At 42.2% G+C, this 15,903-nt stretch overlaps 1 protein-coding gene and 1 long non-coding RNA gene across 2 annotated transcripts in view; one reads left to right on the forward strand and one right to left on the reverse strand.

Moving 5' to 3' along the window:
• The window catches only part of LOC147577565 (uncharacterized), a 47,074-nt gene extending 34,143 nt beyond the window's left edge, over positions 1–12,931 (forward strand). Inside the window, exon 2 of the long non-coding RNA XR_015240406.1 lies at positions 11,665–12,931. This is a non-coding gene — a long non-coding RNA (uncharacterized LOC147577565). The remainder of the gene's footprint in view (positions 1–11,664) is intronic.
• ADAMTS5 (ADAM metallopeptidase with thrombospondin type 1 motif 5) overlaps positions 1–15,903 on the reverse strand; it is a 50,671-nt gene that overhangs the window by 13,358 nt on the left and 21,410 nt on the right. The window contains exons 3-6 of the mRNA XM_025913943.2: positions 12,199–12,366; positions 2,035–2,318; positions 613–796; positions 22–197 (exon numbers count right to left, since the gene is read on the reverse strand). Of these exons, the coding sequence (XP_025769728.1) occupies positions 22–197; positions 613–796; positions 2,035–2,318; positions 12,199–12,366 (812 nt within the window). The remainder of the gene's footprint in view (positions 1–21; positions 198–612; positions 797–2,034; positions 2,319–12,198; positions 12,367–15,903) is intronic.

Raw genomic sequence — 15,903 nt, forward strand, 5'->3', positions numbered from 1 at the left:
GGACAGGCGGTGGGCAGTTACCTTTGGAGAAAACACCACGTAGTAACCAGTCCCCTTAGCTCTGCAGGTCAGTTTGCACACATCCCCCAGCAGGACACCTGCGTATTTGGGGACCCATTCCACAAATGTCTTGACTCCTTTCGCATCAGACTGGTATCCATTTTTGGCCTCACACTGTTCGTGACGGAAAGATTTCCCTAAAAAACAAACAGGTCATGCGATTACTTTACCTACTCTGAACCTGAGACATAATCTTGTGCTTTTAAATAATTTTCAGGAGAAGGCGCAAACTTCTTTCTTTGCGAGCCTCTTGACACACAAGGGTGGAAGGGTCTTATCTGTACATGGAGTTGAAAACAACCATTATTTTCTTCCTACTCTCTGAATACCGAGTTGCTTTTAATAACCGTTTAAAAATCACTCATGCATCTGTTATTAATTCGCACACTGGTGGAACTGTGAAGTACAAGATTAATACTCTATTTTATAAATAGATAAATAAAATCTATTTTATAAATAGATAAATAAATAAAAGCCTCCTTTATTTATTACTGCTAGAATACATATTACGAGTCGCACATGGTGGGTTGCTGACACTTGGGAGCAGCGTACCGTTGGGTGGGCAGGGCGTGACGCTGCAGGAACGGTAGATGGCCCTCTTCCCCGTGCAGTAGCGACCACTGTTTCTGGGTGCAGGGTTATTGCAATGGCGATAGGCAAACTGCACTCCTCCCCCACACGAGCGAGAACACTGGCCCCAGGGCCCCCAGGATCCCCAGTTGCCATGGCTTGATGTCTGAAAGAGAAAATAGAAGATATTTCTAACTCAGAAAGGAGAAAAACATTCAAGACGTACACTTGGAAATCATCTGCATTCAATGACATAATGGAAACCGCATCCCAGGTATAAATTTTCACTGAGTTGGGCATGGTCACAGATATTGGACGTTCTGGAATGACAGTGCAATTCCAATTCTAAGCAATTCCTCTTTTCTGCTCCTTGCCGTCCAGTGGCACTAGGATCTGAATGTTTCCCTGTCAGTATTGAACACACTGCAAGGATTACTCCTGGTTCCTCTGGGCCTTCTGATACTGCCCATTTCCGTCAATAACCACGGCCCTACAGTTAACTTTTTGTCAGCTCTGATTGTGCATTTTTTAAAATTTTTTTAATGTTTACTTATTTTTGAGACAGAGAGAGACAGAGCATGAACGGGGGAGGGTCGGAGAGAGAGGGAGACACAGAATCTGAAACAGGCTCTTAGCTGTCAGCACAGAGCCCGACATGGGGCTCGAACTCACGGACTGCAAGATCATGACCTGAGCCGAAGTCGGACGCTTAACCGACTGAGCCACCCAGGCGCCCCATGATTCCGCATTTTTAACAAGATATACGCTGCTGAGGCCTTTGCACGATGCCTGGCATGGCTGATCGTATTTATGTTTTTCCTTCTTTAGCACCTAAGTTCTGCATCCGTTTGTTGACATCATGCATCCCATCTGAAGCAGATCCCGTCACACGCATAACCGTATCTGACGTGAGTTTGGCTTAGTTCCTGATAAGACTAGAGTCCTTCTCTGTCGAGGGGAAATATGACGGATATCGAAGAGCACCCACACCCTCATGCACTCACGCTACGTGTAACTGCACCACAGGGAATGATTAGCTCTGTTCTGATGACCTAGGGGTCTACGACTCTGGCAACTGCAGCAGGAAGATGAGAGGGGCCACAGGGAAGAACGCTATAAACTCCTTTGCGGAAGGAATGGGTGAAGAGCTCTGGCTGCGGTCGGGGCATCTGAGAATGCGTGGTTGTGTGACAGTCTTGAAAGACAAGCACTGTGCGTGTGTACGTCAACGCTCTCCTCGGGACCTTGAAAAGCGGAGGAGACTGAGCAAATGCACCTCTTGAGCCTTTCAAGGAAAAATATCTTCACTAGGAAATAAAGCCTTCTGGTGATAGCACCCACACATGTCACCGGAATGTTCTTCAGATCCTGCGTCCCGAGGCATGGCGTGACAAAATCACTTACTGAATAATATTTTTTCTTGGTCTTGTCCACACACTTGCCCTGCAGGCAAATCCTCCCTTTCCCACATGGCGTCCCTTCCACGGCTGGCAGCTTCTTGGTCAGACACACCATCTGGCCCTGGCGGACCACGGCACACCACAGGCGAGTGCACACGTCCATGCCAGGGCACACCGAGTACTCAGGCCCGAATGTCAGGTTGCACTGCTGGGTGGCATCATACGTCTGTCCGGGGAGCTCCTCAGGGCCCGATATCTGCTGGCGTGGTACATCTAGCAAACAGTTACCTGAAAGAAAAACCGAGATTGACCACTGCTCTGTGTTTAGGCTTCTACCTACCAACTCATGGGTCTGAAAACGCAGCGCTCCAGCTGGTGTGGGAGCATAAGCCGGCCACACGTCTGCAGGCTGATGCCCGGGGACAGGGGCTCCACAGGAGAGGGACGTGGGCGCCTCTCTGCATTCACCAACTAACTACCTCCCGGATTTTCACAGGCTACGTACGTGCTCTGGGGCATCTGTGATGATGACTGTGGGATGATCAAGTGAAATTATTTTGTAATAATGAGCTGTAAGAACAGTCACTGTGCTGAGGGGTGAGAGGAAATCGGGACGGACCCGGAGGAAATAAGACAATGGACACAACAACAGCAGCAAAAACAATACTAATAAATGAGCATTTACAACTCTGAGAAACAGAATTTGTCCATGCGCTCTGTTTATACCCTTCTCCACTGTCAGCCTAGGTCTTCCTCATGTGCCCATCCACGTCCCTCTCCATTAATTCCATAAATAATTACAAGGGGAGACCTCATTCATTCACTGCATCAACAAGCATTTGGTCAGCACCTGCGATGTCCCAGCAAACATACTAGATACGGGGAAAACACAAAAACGACCCAGATCTATGCCTTCACGTCTCCCCCAAAAATGAAGAAAATAAAAGAAATGAGGCGTTTCTTCTAGACTTATGTGAATTTTAACTACAGAGCACTCAAGAGCAGCAGAATAAAGGAGCAGTGGGCAAAGACAAGACCTAATCTTTGAAACTTTGGGACAAAGCCCTTCTTTTAATTCTTCTTCTTTGTCTCCCATGTGGGTCTAGTCTTGGATGCACCTAGTAGCTGTTGGGTGCTTGAAGCGTGTCACACAAATAAGTTGGTACTCTCCTTACATAGTACTGTGAGAAGCATCAAGGAATGACGCTGGGGAATCCGTAGAAGTGGGCATACATGCAGGCAATGTGAACTCATGAGCTGATACACGCCCCTCAAAAGCTTCCCGTAAGTATCCCTGCTCAGTGAGTTAGCACCATGAATTGTCTCTGGGCCTACAGGAGCATGCCCATTACCCATCGGTTTCTGCACGTTTTTGTTTACATGATTTTAGGATTTGCTCGCTGATTATTAATAGTACTAAACGTAACAAATATTTACACCATTCTCACTTCTTTCTTAACTTTTTAAAGGTTTATTTATTTTTGAGAGAGAGAGAGAGACAGAGCACGAGCGGGGGAGGAGCAGAGAGAAGAGGGAGACACAGAATCCGAAGCAGGCTCCGGGCTCTGAGCTGTCATCACAGAGCCCGACGCGGGGCTTGAACCCATGGACCACGAGATCATGACCTGAGCCGAAGTCCGATGCTTAACCAACTGAGCCACCCAAGAACCCCCTTAACGTCTTTAAATGTACTCGCTTACTTAATCCTCACAAGAACTCTTTGAGGCAGATTCTAATATTTTCTTTATTTTACAGATAAGAAAACTGAGAAATGAAAACACAGGCCACTGACCCAAGGTCATGTAGCTATGAGGGGTTTATGCTCAGAGTCTGCCTTCCTCATCATATTCCTTCTCGCCTCTGCTTAGCATGTGGATAGATTTCTAGCTTTTATTGCTGACCAGGCAGGCGCGTGGAGGAATCTTTTAAATGGTGGATACCCTGCCTAATGGTAGAAACACCTGGTCTAAAGTCTAATTCTGGCAAAACACGAAGTGGCTGAGTATTCTTGACCAAGCTCAGTTAAGCTTCCCCTAATTTTCAAGCTCTGTGGAATGCTTCTCTTCTCACTAGGACACTGTAAGCAGAAAATCAACTAACAGAAATATAAAGGGTGACCGGAAATTTACAAAACAATGACAGGTGACTCTATGCTCAACATTATTTAACAATTTTAGACACATTCAAGTCATTCTTCTCACTTAACAAAAGAAAGTCACATTTCAATCCTACTTTCCACTGAGAAAAGGAACAGTTCAGCACATTTTAAGTATACTGCAAATGTTTTCACAACCACGGTCAAGTTTCTTCAAAGTGAATACCTTAGAATTCGTCAATCTGATGGAAGCATTATATGAAAATGAATAAAGAACAGAGTTCCTATTTAGTTTCCGAGCCAGAATGTTTGAAGAGGTAAAGCTTCTGAAGGCAAGCCAGAAAAAGCATTAAAAATAAGCATCCAGCCAAAGAGAACTCTGGGAGAAAAACATCGAGTTAAAAGAAAAACATCAACATCAAGTCAATAGGAAAGAATGATAGTCAAACCTCACCAAGCTTTGTTTGGAAGACAGTAAGACCAGGCACTGAGAATTCTATGAAAAGCGTTATCTTCATTGCTACATGAGAAGAGAACATTGTATAAACCAGGGAATGCTTGACAGGTGGCTGATGTTACAAGAACTGTCAACAAACGTCTGAGACAGCAAGAATACTTTCCGATTCTTCAAAAGTGCTGTTTCAAGAAATTTTTTTATTTTACTGAAAAGCACAGAACTGTAAGACTGCCTAACTAAGGATTAGGCAGGGGAGCCTTTAATGTGTGTGGATACATGTGGCCTGGGTGAACTTCGTTTGTCTTGAGCCAAAATAATTTACCACCTCTTTGTGGGCTTGTAGTCACTGACGTCTTTCCACCTGGCTAGGAGATGGTGAGCAAAAAGAAACATAGAATTCAATTTGAAATCAACTTCTAACAAGGAGACTTTGGGATGTGGGGTCTCTTTAAAAAGCTTAATACCCAAGTGTTAAGTTTTGTTTTGTTTTGTTTTGTGTCGAGTAAAGTTGACACATGATGTTACATTGGTTTCACGCCCAAAGGGTAAATTTTAAAAATGAATAACACATTTGCTTTGTTATTAAAAATATGGTGTCTCAGGGGCGCCTGGGTGGCGCAGTCGGTTAAGCGTCCGACTTCAGCCAGGTCACGATCTCGCGGTCCGTGAGTTCGAGCCCCGCGTCGGGCTCTGGGCTGATGGCTCAGAGCCTGGAGCCTGTTTCCGATTCTGTGTCTCCCTCTCTCTCTGCCCCTCCCCCGTTCATGCTCTGTCTCTCTCTGTCCCAAAAATAAATAAACGTTGAAAAAAAAAAATATGGTGTCTCAGGGGCACCTGGGTGGCTCAGTCGGGTAAGCGTCCGACTTCAGCTCAGGTCATGATCTCGCGGTTCGTGAGTTCGAGCCCCATGTTGGGCTCTGTGCTGACCGCTCGGAGCCTGGGAGCCTGCTTCAGAGTCTGTGTCTCGCTCTCTCTCTGCCCCTCCCCCACTCACACTCTGTCTCTGTCTCAAAAATAAATAAACCATAAAAAAAATTAAAAAAAAATATGGTACCTCAGTTCTATGGTTTTCCCTTAGAGGTCACCTGGGGATGACTTCTTGCTTAAAATAAAATGATTTATTTCAGAATTGCCATTAATTTATTATTCCGGTGTTCTCATCAGGATTTATTGCTGCATTAGTTTCTGTGTATCCTGAAACATACAGTCTATCAGTTTCATCTATATGCTTAATTATGTCCTTTTGCAATATAAAATAGGTACGGACACCTCTACCAAATGGAATGCTTGAACAATAATAAAAAAGAAGTCAGCCTAGGGCCTGATTTTGAATCACACGGTATACAATATTTAAAACCTAAATCACAGTGGGTTGGATATACATTGTCCATTTTTCTAAAAATGTGTATAATTTGGGGCAAGAGCGAAAGAGGATATCTGTCAATCTTTCGGCATCATTTGCATTGACCTCTAAAAGCAGCCATCTACGGTTGACTTTTCTTAATGTGTTTGACTTTTATTCGCGACCACTTCTTCCCATCTATTTCCCGTATTTTTCAATTTATCCTAGTCTGAATTCCTATCTGGGCTCTTCTGGGCTCTCTTCCACAAATTGCCAAATTGTTTTTTTCTTTTCCTCCCTGCTTCCTTTTTTTTTTCCCCTTTGTGTTCACATTTTCTCCATAGAAGAATGGATAGTTTCTAGAGGAAAGGCAACAGAAATGTGTCCATATTGCATATTCGTTTTTACCAGCCCTGTTCAATTAAATGCTTTAAAGGTGAAAAATTAAAAAATGTAAAAGGCAGAGATTCGTGATGAGCTATTAAAGGAAAGACGGTGGTGGTCTCTCCATGGCCACAGAGAAAGTTAAGGGGGATGCCAGGTAGGCCAGGCCTCCAGGAAATGGAGTAGAAAAATCTCTGGCTTTTTTCTATCTGATTTCTAGCACTGTTTGTCTTTCATTTCAATGATTAATGAAAATCATCAGATCAAATTTGGTTGTTCTCTATTCTTTTCATATTTTATTCTCTGTTTCTAGCATGATGGTAATTTCTCTGTTTTCTCTTCCTTTCCAATAGCACAGGCATGAAATTAAGCATCGGTCCAAATACCCATGGTATATCAGAAATCAATGAATATTCCCAATGAAACTTGTCCCCTTTCACTTGCAAGCATATCTCCCTGGCAACTCATAGTTCTTTTAGGTGTTTATTTTTTTTTATATATATTTAAAATGTATGTTTATTCTTCATAAACCTATAAAATGATCTTGAAGTTATCTTGGCCTTTCATATATTTTTTTTAATTATGAAATTTATTGTCAAATTGGTTTCCATACAACACCCAGTGCTCATCCCAACAGGTGCCCTCCTCAATGCCCATCACCCACCCTCCCCTCCCTCCCATCCCCCATCAACACTGTTGGTGGGAATGCAAACTGGTGCAGCCACTCTGGAAAACAGTGTGGAGGTTCCTCAAAAAATTAAAAATAGATCTACCCTATGACCCAGCAATAGCACTGCTAGGAATTTACCCAAGGGATACAGGAGTGCTGATGCACAGGGGCACTTGGACCCCAATGTTTATAGGTGTTTATTTGAATGACTAGCAGTAGAAGAGGAAGTGATGTATTACGGGCCAGGTGACAGAGACACCTTGAGGCCATTGACAACGCACAGACCATTGTCGCTAACCAAAGGCAATTCCAGGGATCTGTTGGTGACACCGTCACAAGCTTGAAGTGCCTGTTTAGCAAATGTTACGCCAAGGAAATTAGATGAAAAAGTCTCCTTGTTATAGGGTGAAGCATAGCTGTTTAAAAATACCAGTCCTTTAAGTATGTCCTTATTTGCAGACTCTTTTTAAAGAATACATTTGCTGTGAAAATCAAGATACTGTCATGATGGGCCTGGAGTTTTATGAGTATTGCCTTAAAAACTGAATGTTAAGATCTTGTTATTAGCGTCATAGTCTACACTGGATTCAGAGAACTGGTTCTCTAATACCATTTTATCTCCAAAGTTCTGTGTTTACTAGATGGCTGTAAACTTAGCTCTTCAAGTATGTCCCATGTTAATATTTCAAAGTTGTCTCTAGATTTTCCTTAGCAGCCTGTGTCAAGGGTCCTCTTGAGCTGCACCTGTTTGGGGGGTGGCCTTCCTCATCACCTCGCACCGTGGACTTCGGGATAGAGTGGACACAGCTATCTTTTTGGCTTCACGGTTATTAGCCTTTGAGAAAAGAAATTCAGCAACCTGCTTTCACCGCACAATTTCTCTGCCGGTGCTTACCTTGATTTTTGGGGATCACAGTCCTCGCCAGCTTGCATAGAGCTAAGTTGTATAAACGCTGCAGAATGTCTACAAGTATCTTGGCGAGGCTGGGGGGGAGTGCCCCTGAGACGTGGCTTCTCCTTTTCTGAATCACAAATCGGCAGTCCAGTTATTTTAGCCTGTGCATGTTGAGTTTTCAACCGTAACCTAATTGTTACATACTTCTTGTTGGAATGAAATCAGGAAACACTCAGTATTAATGAATTTAAATTTGGCAGTGGGAGAGTGCTACAAATGTCCAGCTACTTATGGCTAATAATTTTAAAAACAAATCAAATCATGGGAATTTAACTGAGCTTTAAGACCTCATTTCTCTAGCACCGGTGGGAAGGAGACGGATGAGCTCTTTATCCATGAATAGATTTTCCAGACAAGGAACTCTTTAGACACCATCTAAAAATTGTATAAATTTTGTGAGAGTATCTCCTTGGCTTTGCTGCCTTTATATTAGTGTCACAATTTAATCAATTTAATCTTCCTACAGAGCAAATCATTTTTTTCTGAGCATCGATCATTGTATCACATGGAAACATCGAGGTACCTTCGGGGATTATGGTGATATGATACCATTTTTGACCTTTTGGCAAAAGGTACCAGACCTCTGAGCTTTTAATGTTTTAGGGCTACATTTTACAGCTCTTCTGGTTTCTCCTTCATTGTCAAACGATATCCCTTCTTGCTCTCAGTTTACCTGCCAGAAGTTCCCCCTGGCCCCTGCCATGATGACCATTTTATTGCTTTAAACTGTCAGCGGCCTAGAAAAGTAGTGCAGAAAAATAGTAGAACCATTTCTATTAACTATGAATGAAAGGGCTTTGCATGGAAGTCTGAGTCATTCCCTATAAGCAAAGTTTAAAAGGATTTTACAATATGGTTTCTTGGTATCAGTCTAGCCTTTTAAGAAAGATGTGTTTGTTTGTTTGTCTCTCCTCTAGGATTTTGATGCTCTCCCTGGTTTTCTCCCAAGCTCTGAAGCTGAAATGTCAGAGCCTCAACCATCTCAAAATCAGGCTTACTAGTTCTTTTATGTTTGTTTATTTTTGACAGAGAGAGAAAGACAGAGCATGAGCGGGGGAGGGGCAGAGAGAGAGAGGGACGCAGAATCTGAAGCAGGCTCCAGGCTCCGAGATGTCAGCACAGAGCCCGACGGGGGGCTCGAACTCACAGACCACAAGATCATGCCCTAAGCCGAAGTTGGAAGCCCAACAGATGGAGCCGGGGCCACCCAGGCACCTCTGGGCTTACTATCACTGCACTTTCACATAAACTGACTTAACTCGATTTTTTGGTGGCAGTGTAAAAGTTATTAAATTATTTGAATTCCCACTTAAATCACAGTACATAGAGGGTATCACTGTTTCGGTATCTGTGTGTGCTGTTTTGAAATGAGCGTAATTGAGCTTTGCAATTGTACCCTACTTTCTTTGGCTCTCCGTATTCTGAAATGGCTTTATTCATTACAGGCTCCTGATAAAAATCAGTGTGTGTGTACTTTTGTGTGTGTGTGTGTGTGTGTGTGTGTTAGTCATAACACAAGACTGCCTGACCAATATATTCAAAAGTAAGAGAGTCTAAGCTTCAAGAAATGAATAAATTTAGGAAGTAGACTATGAGAATTTGCTGTTCCAAGAATTTTGGTAATTTAATCAATGTATTTAACATGTGAGTGGGAAATTCAGATAAGATTTTATCAATGCAAGTGATAAGATCCACATCGACTGAAATATGCTCTTGGTTGCTATCTACCATGAAGATCTCTGGAATGGACATAGAGACACATGTAAACTATGTAAATTTGTTGCAAAAGTTTTAAAAATCTGAGCGTGGACTCTTAAACACAGGAGTGATGTTTAAAAATGAAGACATGGGGCGCCTGGGTGGTGCAGTCGGTTAAGCGTCCGACTTCAGCCAGGTCACGATCTCGCGGTCCCTGAGTTCGAGCCCCGCGTCAGGCTCTGGGCTGATGGCTCAGAGCCTGGAGCCTGTTTCCAATTCTGTGTCTCCCTCTCTCTCTGCCCCTCCCCCGTTCATGCTCTGTCTCTCTCTGTCCCAAAAATAAATAAAAAACGTTGAAAAAAAATTAAAAAAAATAAAAATAAAAATGAAGACAATTGGGGCGCCTGGGTGGCGCAGTCGGTTAAGCGTCCGACTTCAGCTCAGGTCACGATCTCACGGTCCGTGAGTTCGAGCCCCGCGTCAGGCTCTGGGCTGATGGCTCAGAGCCTGGAGCCTGTTTCCGATTCTGTGTCTCCCTCTCTCTCTGCCCCTCCCCTGTTCATGCTCTGTCTCTCTCTATCCCAAAAATAAATAAACGTTGAAAAAAAAATTTTTTTTAATAAAAAAAAAAAATAAAAATGAAGACAATACTGAAAGCATATTTACTGCACAGAAAGTAAGATCATGAATTCCACAAACATGAAATAAACGACTCATTCCAAAATTATAGCAATAAGGAACACAATTCTGCACAGCATTGTAATTAGCTGACCTAATACTTGCACAGGAAAATAAAAATGGTCCCGTTTTAGCCATAAGTATTTGCTGCCTTAGCAACTAAATCCATTCATTTAGGGATTCAAAGTTTAGCTCAAACTTTTGGAATGTGTAATGTGTATTCTGAAATAAAATATTAATGCTATCTCATTTTCAGAAAACCTGGGAAAAAAGCAGCAAAAGTGATATTAAGAGCGGAGACTAACGCCCCACCCAAGAGGGACTTTATTAGATACTGACTTGTTCAATGTGCACAGGCAGGTAATTAGGTTAACATTCAATTGCAGGACTTTATCATCTTTAAGTCAGCATTGTAAACTGAGCTGCACTGAAAAATACCCCTTATTATTAGTCTTAAGAAAAAGCCTGACACATGGATTCTTAGTATTTTTTCCTAAATCTTTGAGATATTGGGACGTCCATCCAATGAGCAAAGAGCAGCTTCTATTGAGGGAAATTTTAAACCAGGCTAGGCCTGGATGGTTTCAGAAATAAGATATTTTAAAGAGTTTAAAGTAGCTAAAGCATTACTGGTTCACCACTAACATAGCAAAATGGAGTTAATGAACAGATTTTGCCTCCATGATACCAAAGAACTTGGTAGCAGAATTTCTTTGAAGGATTCATCAATTGTTTTGACGTTACTTAGCCAGTGTTCAAGATGGCCAACTCACTAAGATATTATGAAATGTTACGCCATTAGCTTTGTGGAACCAAGAAAAACAACTATCACGGGTCCTCTTCAGCTAACTCTAAGCCATGCATCATGAGATAATTTTATGGACAATTATTATGATCAAAAATTTCTGTCATATTCAGTTCAACCACCAGTTTCAAAAAGAGACAAATTTTAAGAGGAAAGAAAGGAATGAGAATATGTCCATTGCTATAACCTGAGAAAATTGTGAACCACACGGTCTCTGTAGGTCAACTACCTCAACTCTAATGCATCTATCCTGTGTGTCTAGAACTTTAAAATAATAAAAGATGAAAAAAATAAAGAAAATAAAAAAGGATGTTAGGAAATTAGCAACAGCTTGTTTCAAAAACTACTTAAAGGTCAGAATTTATTATTTCTAAAAACTGTGACTTCCTTGGTATTTTTATACAATTTATAGGACTAATCCTAGATTTACAGAATTTAATAAAGTGTGCTATGCTCTTGAACTGTATCTAATGGATAAAACCAAAGATTTTCCTTTGAAGTTCTTAAAGTATTTTCTCACCATTCAGATTGATTTTGTTCTTTTCTGTAGTTTTCATTCTACTTCTAGGAGAATCTGCTGTCAGGATAAAACCAGATTCTTCCAGTGAATGCAAATCTAAAGAGCTTCCTTTCCTGTCTTTCTGTTGCGGTGAAGAGGATCCAACAGAATGGTCACCTACATTGTAACCACACCCTTGTAAGAGGCATGTAACAAATAATTCTGAGAGTCATATTAATAGCAGGGAAACAAGATGTCTGCCAATATTCTCACAGGAAGCTAGTGGTGAAAGACGGAATAGAAGCCAGGCTTTCAGGGCACTGGCTAGGCATTCTGTGTGGTCTCCCACACTGTTTCTCTTTTGAACTTTTCAATTCCAAAGCAAAAATACCATAGCTATAATGCCACCAAGGACGTTGGCATTATACAACAACAGACAGTCCCTTTGGTCCTTTTCTGACCCTACCTAAACAACCACCGTCTCACAGGGCGTGGTGGGTTTCATGAGGACGTTATAAAGTAACACTGGTAATAATCCCCCCTAAGTTTTGTGACTGAGCCCGTGTTGTCTTGAATGACACATACCATGGCCATCATCCAGGAATTCTGTGATGGTGGCTGAAGTGCACTTGGACCAGGGTTTGGACGCATCGATGCTGGTTAGGATGGAAGACATTAAGCGCTTATCTTCTGTGGAACCAAAGTTCTCTTCACAGAATTTGGAATCATCATGGGAGAGGCCAAGTAGATGTCCTAAGGGAGAGAAGAGCGGGAGCGCAGATAATGAGCGATTTTGCATTTCTACTTTTCCGTGACAATTATACTAGCACTTGGTCTCCCTCCCCTGCCCCCAACTGTACATGAGTTCATTTTAACTGCTTTCTCATGCACAGACTGGACCCCCAGGGAAATTAAAGCTGTGTGTAGTCAGAGCAGTCACTTTTGGTGACCATTTAGAGGAAAACTGAAAAATTACACAAAGGAATAGACGGTCCCATAATCCATCTGGATCACACATGCTCAACGACATGTAGAAACAGGCCTTATTTAGAATCTAGAATTCGCAAGGCAACTGTGGGATTATGTCAGAGCCCTGACTACATGCTATTTTGATTACTTGTCTAATTTTCCGCCTTCTCTGATCAACCAGGAGCCCCATGAGATCAGAGAACATCTCCTCCATCCACTGTTGAAACCTCTGTGTTTAACTCAATGTTCTGCAAGTTGCAAACACTTAATAGATGGTTGTTGAATGTCAGTGACTTCTATTTTCTTGGCCAAGTTACCAGGTAGCTATCCAAGAGACGACAAGGGGGGGGGGGGAAGAAAGAGGAGTGAAATTAGTAACGTTCTGGTTCCCAACAAAGGTAAGCTTGCTGTCACCCTTTCGTTTCCTTTGTTTAGAGAGTTCTGCATGTTTGCTCATCCCCCAAATAAATGACAGATTTTGAAAAATATACCCATTGAAGAAACGTCTAGGACACCAAGATGCCCGTTGTGGCGTGTTAGAGCTTAAAGAGAGAACAGCTACTAGAAACGTCGGTGATTGTCCCAAACCACTCAGCCCCGTGGGTGTTCGTGCTCCAGCTCACTATGCATGCTCCCTGCAATCCCAGGCTGCCATTTCCAGTCTATCAAGCTCGGTGTCCCAACCACATTCTTATAATCTAGTCTTTTTTTTTTTTTTATCGTTATATAAGATTTTCACATAGTCTAAGGATAAAATGACATTCTCCAGGATATCTAAAATTTTTTTTTAATTTTTTTTAATGTTTTTTATTTATTTTTGAGACAGAGAGAGACAGAGCATGAACAGGGGAGGGGCAGAGAGAGAGGGAGACACAGAATCCGAAGCAGGCTCCAGACTCTGAGCTGTCAGCACAGAGCCCGACGCGGGGCTTGAACCCACGAACCGTGAGATCATGACCTGAGCCGAAGTCGGACGCCCAACTGACTGAGCCACCCAGGCGCCCCTAAATTTTTTTTTTTAATTCCAGGACAGTATTTTGTAGAGACTCTGAAAAAGTAGACAAGTAGATCCTAATAGCTTTTTTTTTTGGTAAAGTTTTATAGAATCATACACAAAGGATCAAAAAAAGGGTGTATAAAATACTATAGAAAAATGATGACTGCATTGGGTTCCTGGATGCCAAAGGCAGGGACTTTGGTCATTCTGCCAAAAAACAACAAAAAAAAAAACCCAAAAAAGTTCAGTGCACAACAGTAAAACCCAACAGAGATGAAATCTTTCATTCCACATTCCAGCTACTTTTGGCCAACTTGTTAAATCACCAACACCTCATAACAAAACTGTCCACCAAGCAGCTGCTTGCTGTTGTGGCTGAAATTAAGTGGCCAAGGCTCAGTGACCTTCCAAAGCTCCACATTTTTATGGTATTTATACAGTTATTTACTTCAATAGCATTTGCCAGCCTAGCAAGTTTTCTGTGGGAAACCCTCCTGCTCTCACGTTTTATTTACTCAGTAGCACGAATGTGCATCAGAGTCTGTTAAGTATGTCCCAAATAACACGCAAAAGGAGACGGGGGTGGGGGGGGACAGGGGTTGTCCAATTTTTGGATGGTACATGGGAGTTTTCTTCATGCAACCCACAGCTCTGAAAAAAACAGGACCTTTCACCATGTCCTGTCCAAAATGGCTTAAAGTTACTTAGTGCAAAGAACACTTGTGGAGAAGGCACTCTGTGCTTCTTGAACATTTCCGTCGTAGAATCGTTATCAGCTAACGCTGTGAGATTTGTGTGGAAATTTCACACTTGGGTTTTTTTTTCCCCCCTGGCATAGAAGAGAGGGAAAGTGGCCTAGGGTGACCTCTGACACTTAACATTTATTTCAATCCAGGTTTTATATTTGAGAAAAATATGTGATTTTGCATTCTATTTCATAAGATATTCGGATCTATTTAACAAAACAATAGTCTTTTCCTCCAAATGTGTCGAAACAAATAACACTTTCCATATGAATTTTTATTACAGCATCAGGTGATTCTGGAGGGTAAATTTCAGACTTCTGAATTACAATACAGGCTGGGGCGCCCGGGTGGCTCCGTGGGGTCAGCATCCAACTTTAGATTTTGGCTCAGGTTATGACCTCACAGTTTGTGAGTTCGAGCCCTGCATTGGGCTCCGAGCTGATAGTGCGGAGCCTGGATGGGACTCTCTCTCTCTCTCTCACAGTAAATAAATAAAAACTTAAAAAAAGGAAGAAAAAAAAGAATAGAATATAGACCATGTGGCAAATACCAAAGTACCTTTGAGAAGCCCTGAAGAGTACCTCAATTTTTTCTTTCATATAGAACAGCGACACATATAATTTTTTAAAGATTTCAATTATACAAGCCAAACAGTTTATTTAAAAATATTTTGTGGGGCGCCTGGGTGGCTCCGTCGGTCGAGCATCCGACTTCAGCTGAGGTCATGATCTCATGGTTTGTGAGTTTGAGCCCCACGTTGGGGTCTGTGCTGACAGCTTGGAGCCTGGAGCCTGCTTTGGATTCTATGTGTCCCTCTCTCTCTGCCCCTTCCCCGCTCATGCTCTGTCTCTGTCTCTCAAAAATGAATAAACGTTAAAAAAACAAAAAAAATATTTTGTTACAGTTTTATGAATCTTTTGGCGTGCCACTTCACAGGATATTGTGAATCTTATGCTCCATCAATTTCCTAATTTATCAGTGTAGCTTAGTTGCTGCCGAAGATACGTATAAGGAATTTTTATATGGCGACCAGAAAAGATTGCCATTCTGAACAGGAACAAAACCTAGTTCCACTTCAGTAAGAGCTAAAAGAAGATGTGAATTTTCTAAGATCTTCAAAAGTGAATCGGGAATGGACGGCTAGGGGTCAAGGGAGAGACAGAATCTTTGGAGGAATATTCTGTTCTCCATGAAGAAAGTCTGTCGGCTGGTTGGGAGAAGCATGCTCTCTAAAGGACAATAGGAGTCATGGCCAACGCGAAGAACATTTAAGCACCCACAGAAACAGGCAGTTAGTTCCAGTAGCTGGAAGCAGGGCACAGTGAGAGAGACCCATGTGACTTCCCTTCAGGAGCTGGACAGGAATTAAAATGGAAGATCAATGTGAGGAATGTTTGGATGCTCTTCAGGAAAGACGTGACAGCCATACTAAAGGCCGTGAGCAGCAAAAGTTGTGGTATTTTCAAATGTGAGTCCCCAATCATTATGCTAAGACATTAATGTCAGCCTGAGGTTTGCCAATATCTCAGCCCTGAAATGCCAAGATACATATAAAAGCGCAGGATATTTTAAAAGGAC

The sequence above is a fragment of the Puma concolor genome, chromosome C2 (genome assembly GCF_028749965.1).
Source record: "Puma concolor isolate L17-30 chromosome C2, mPumCon1.1.hap2, whole genome shotgun sequence".
Taxonomy (NCBI): Eukaryota; Metazoa; Chordata; class Mammalia; order Carnivora; family Felidae; genus Puma; species Puma concolor.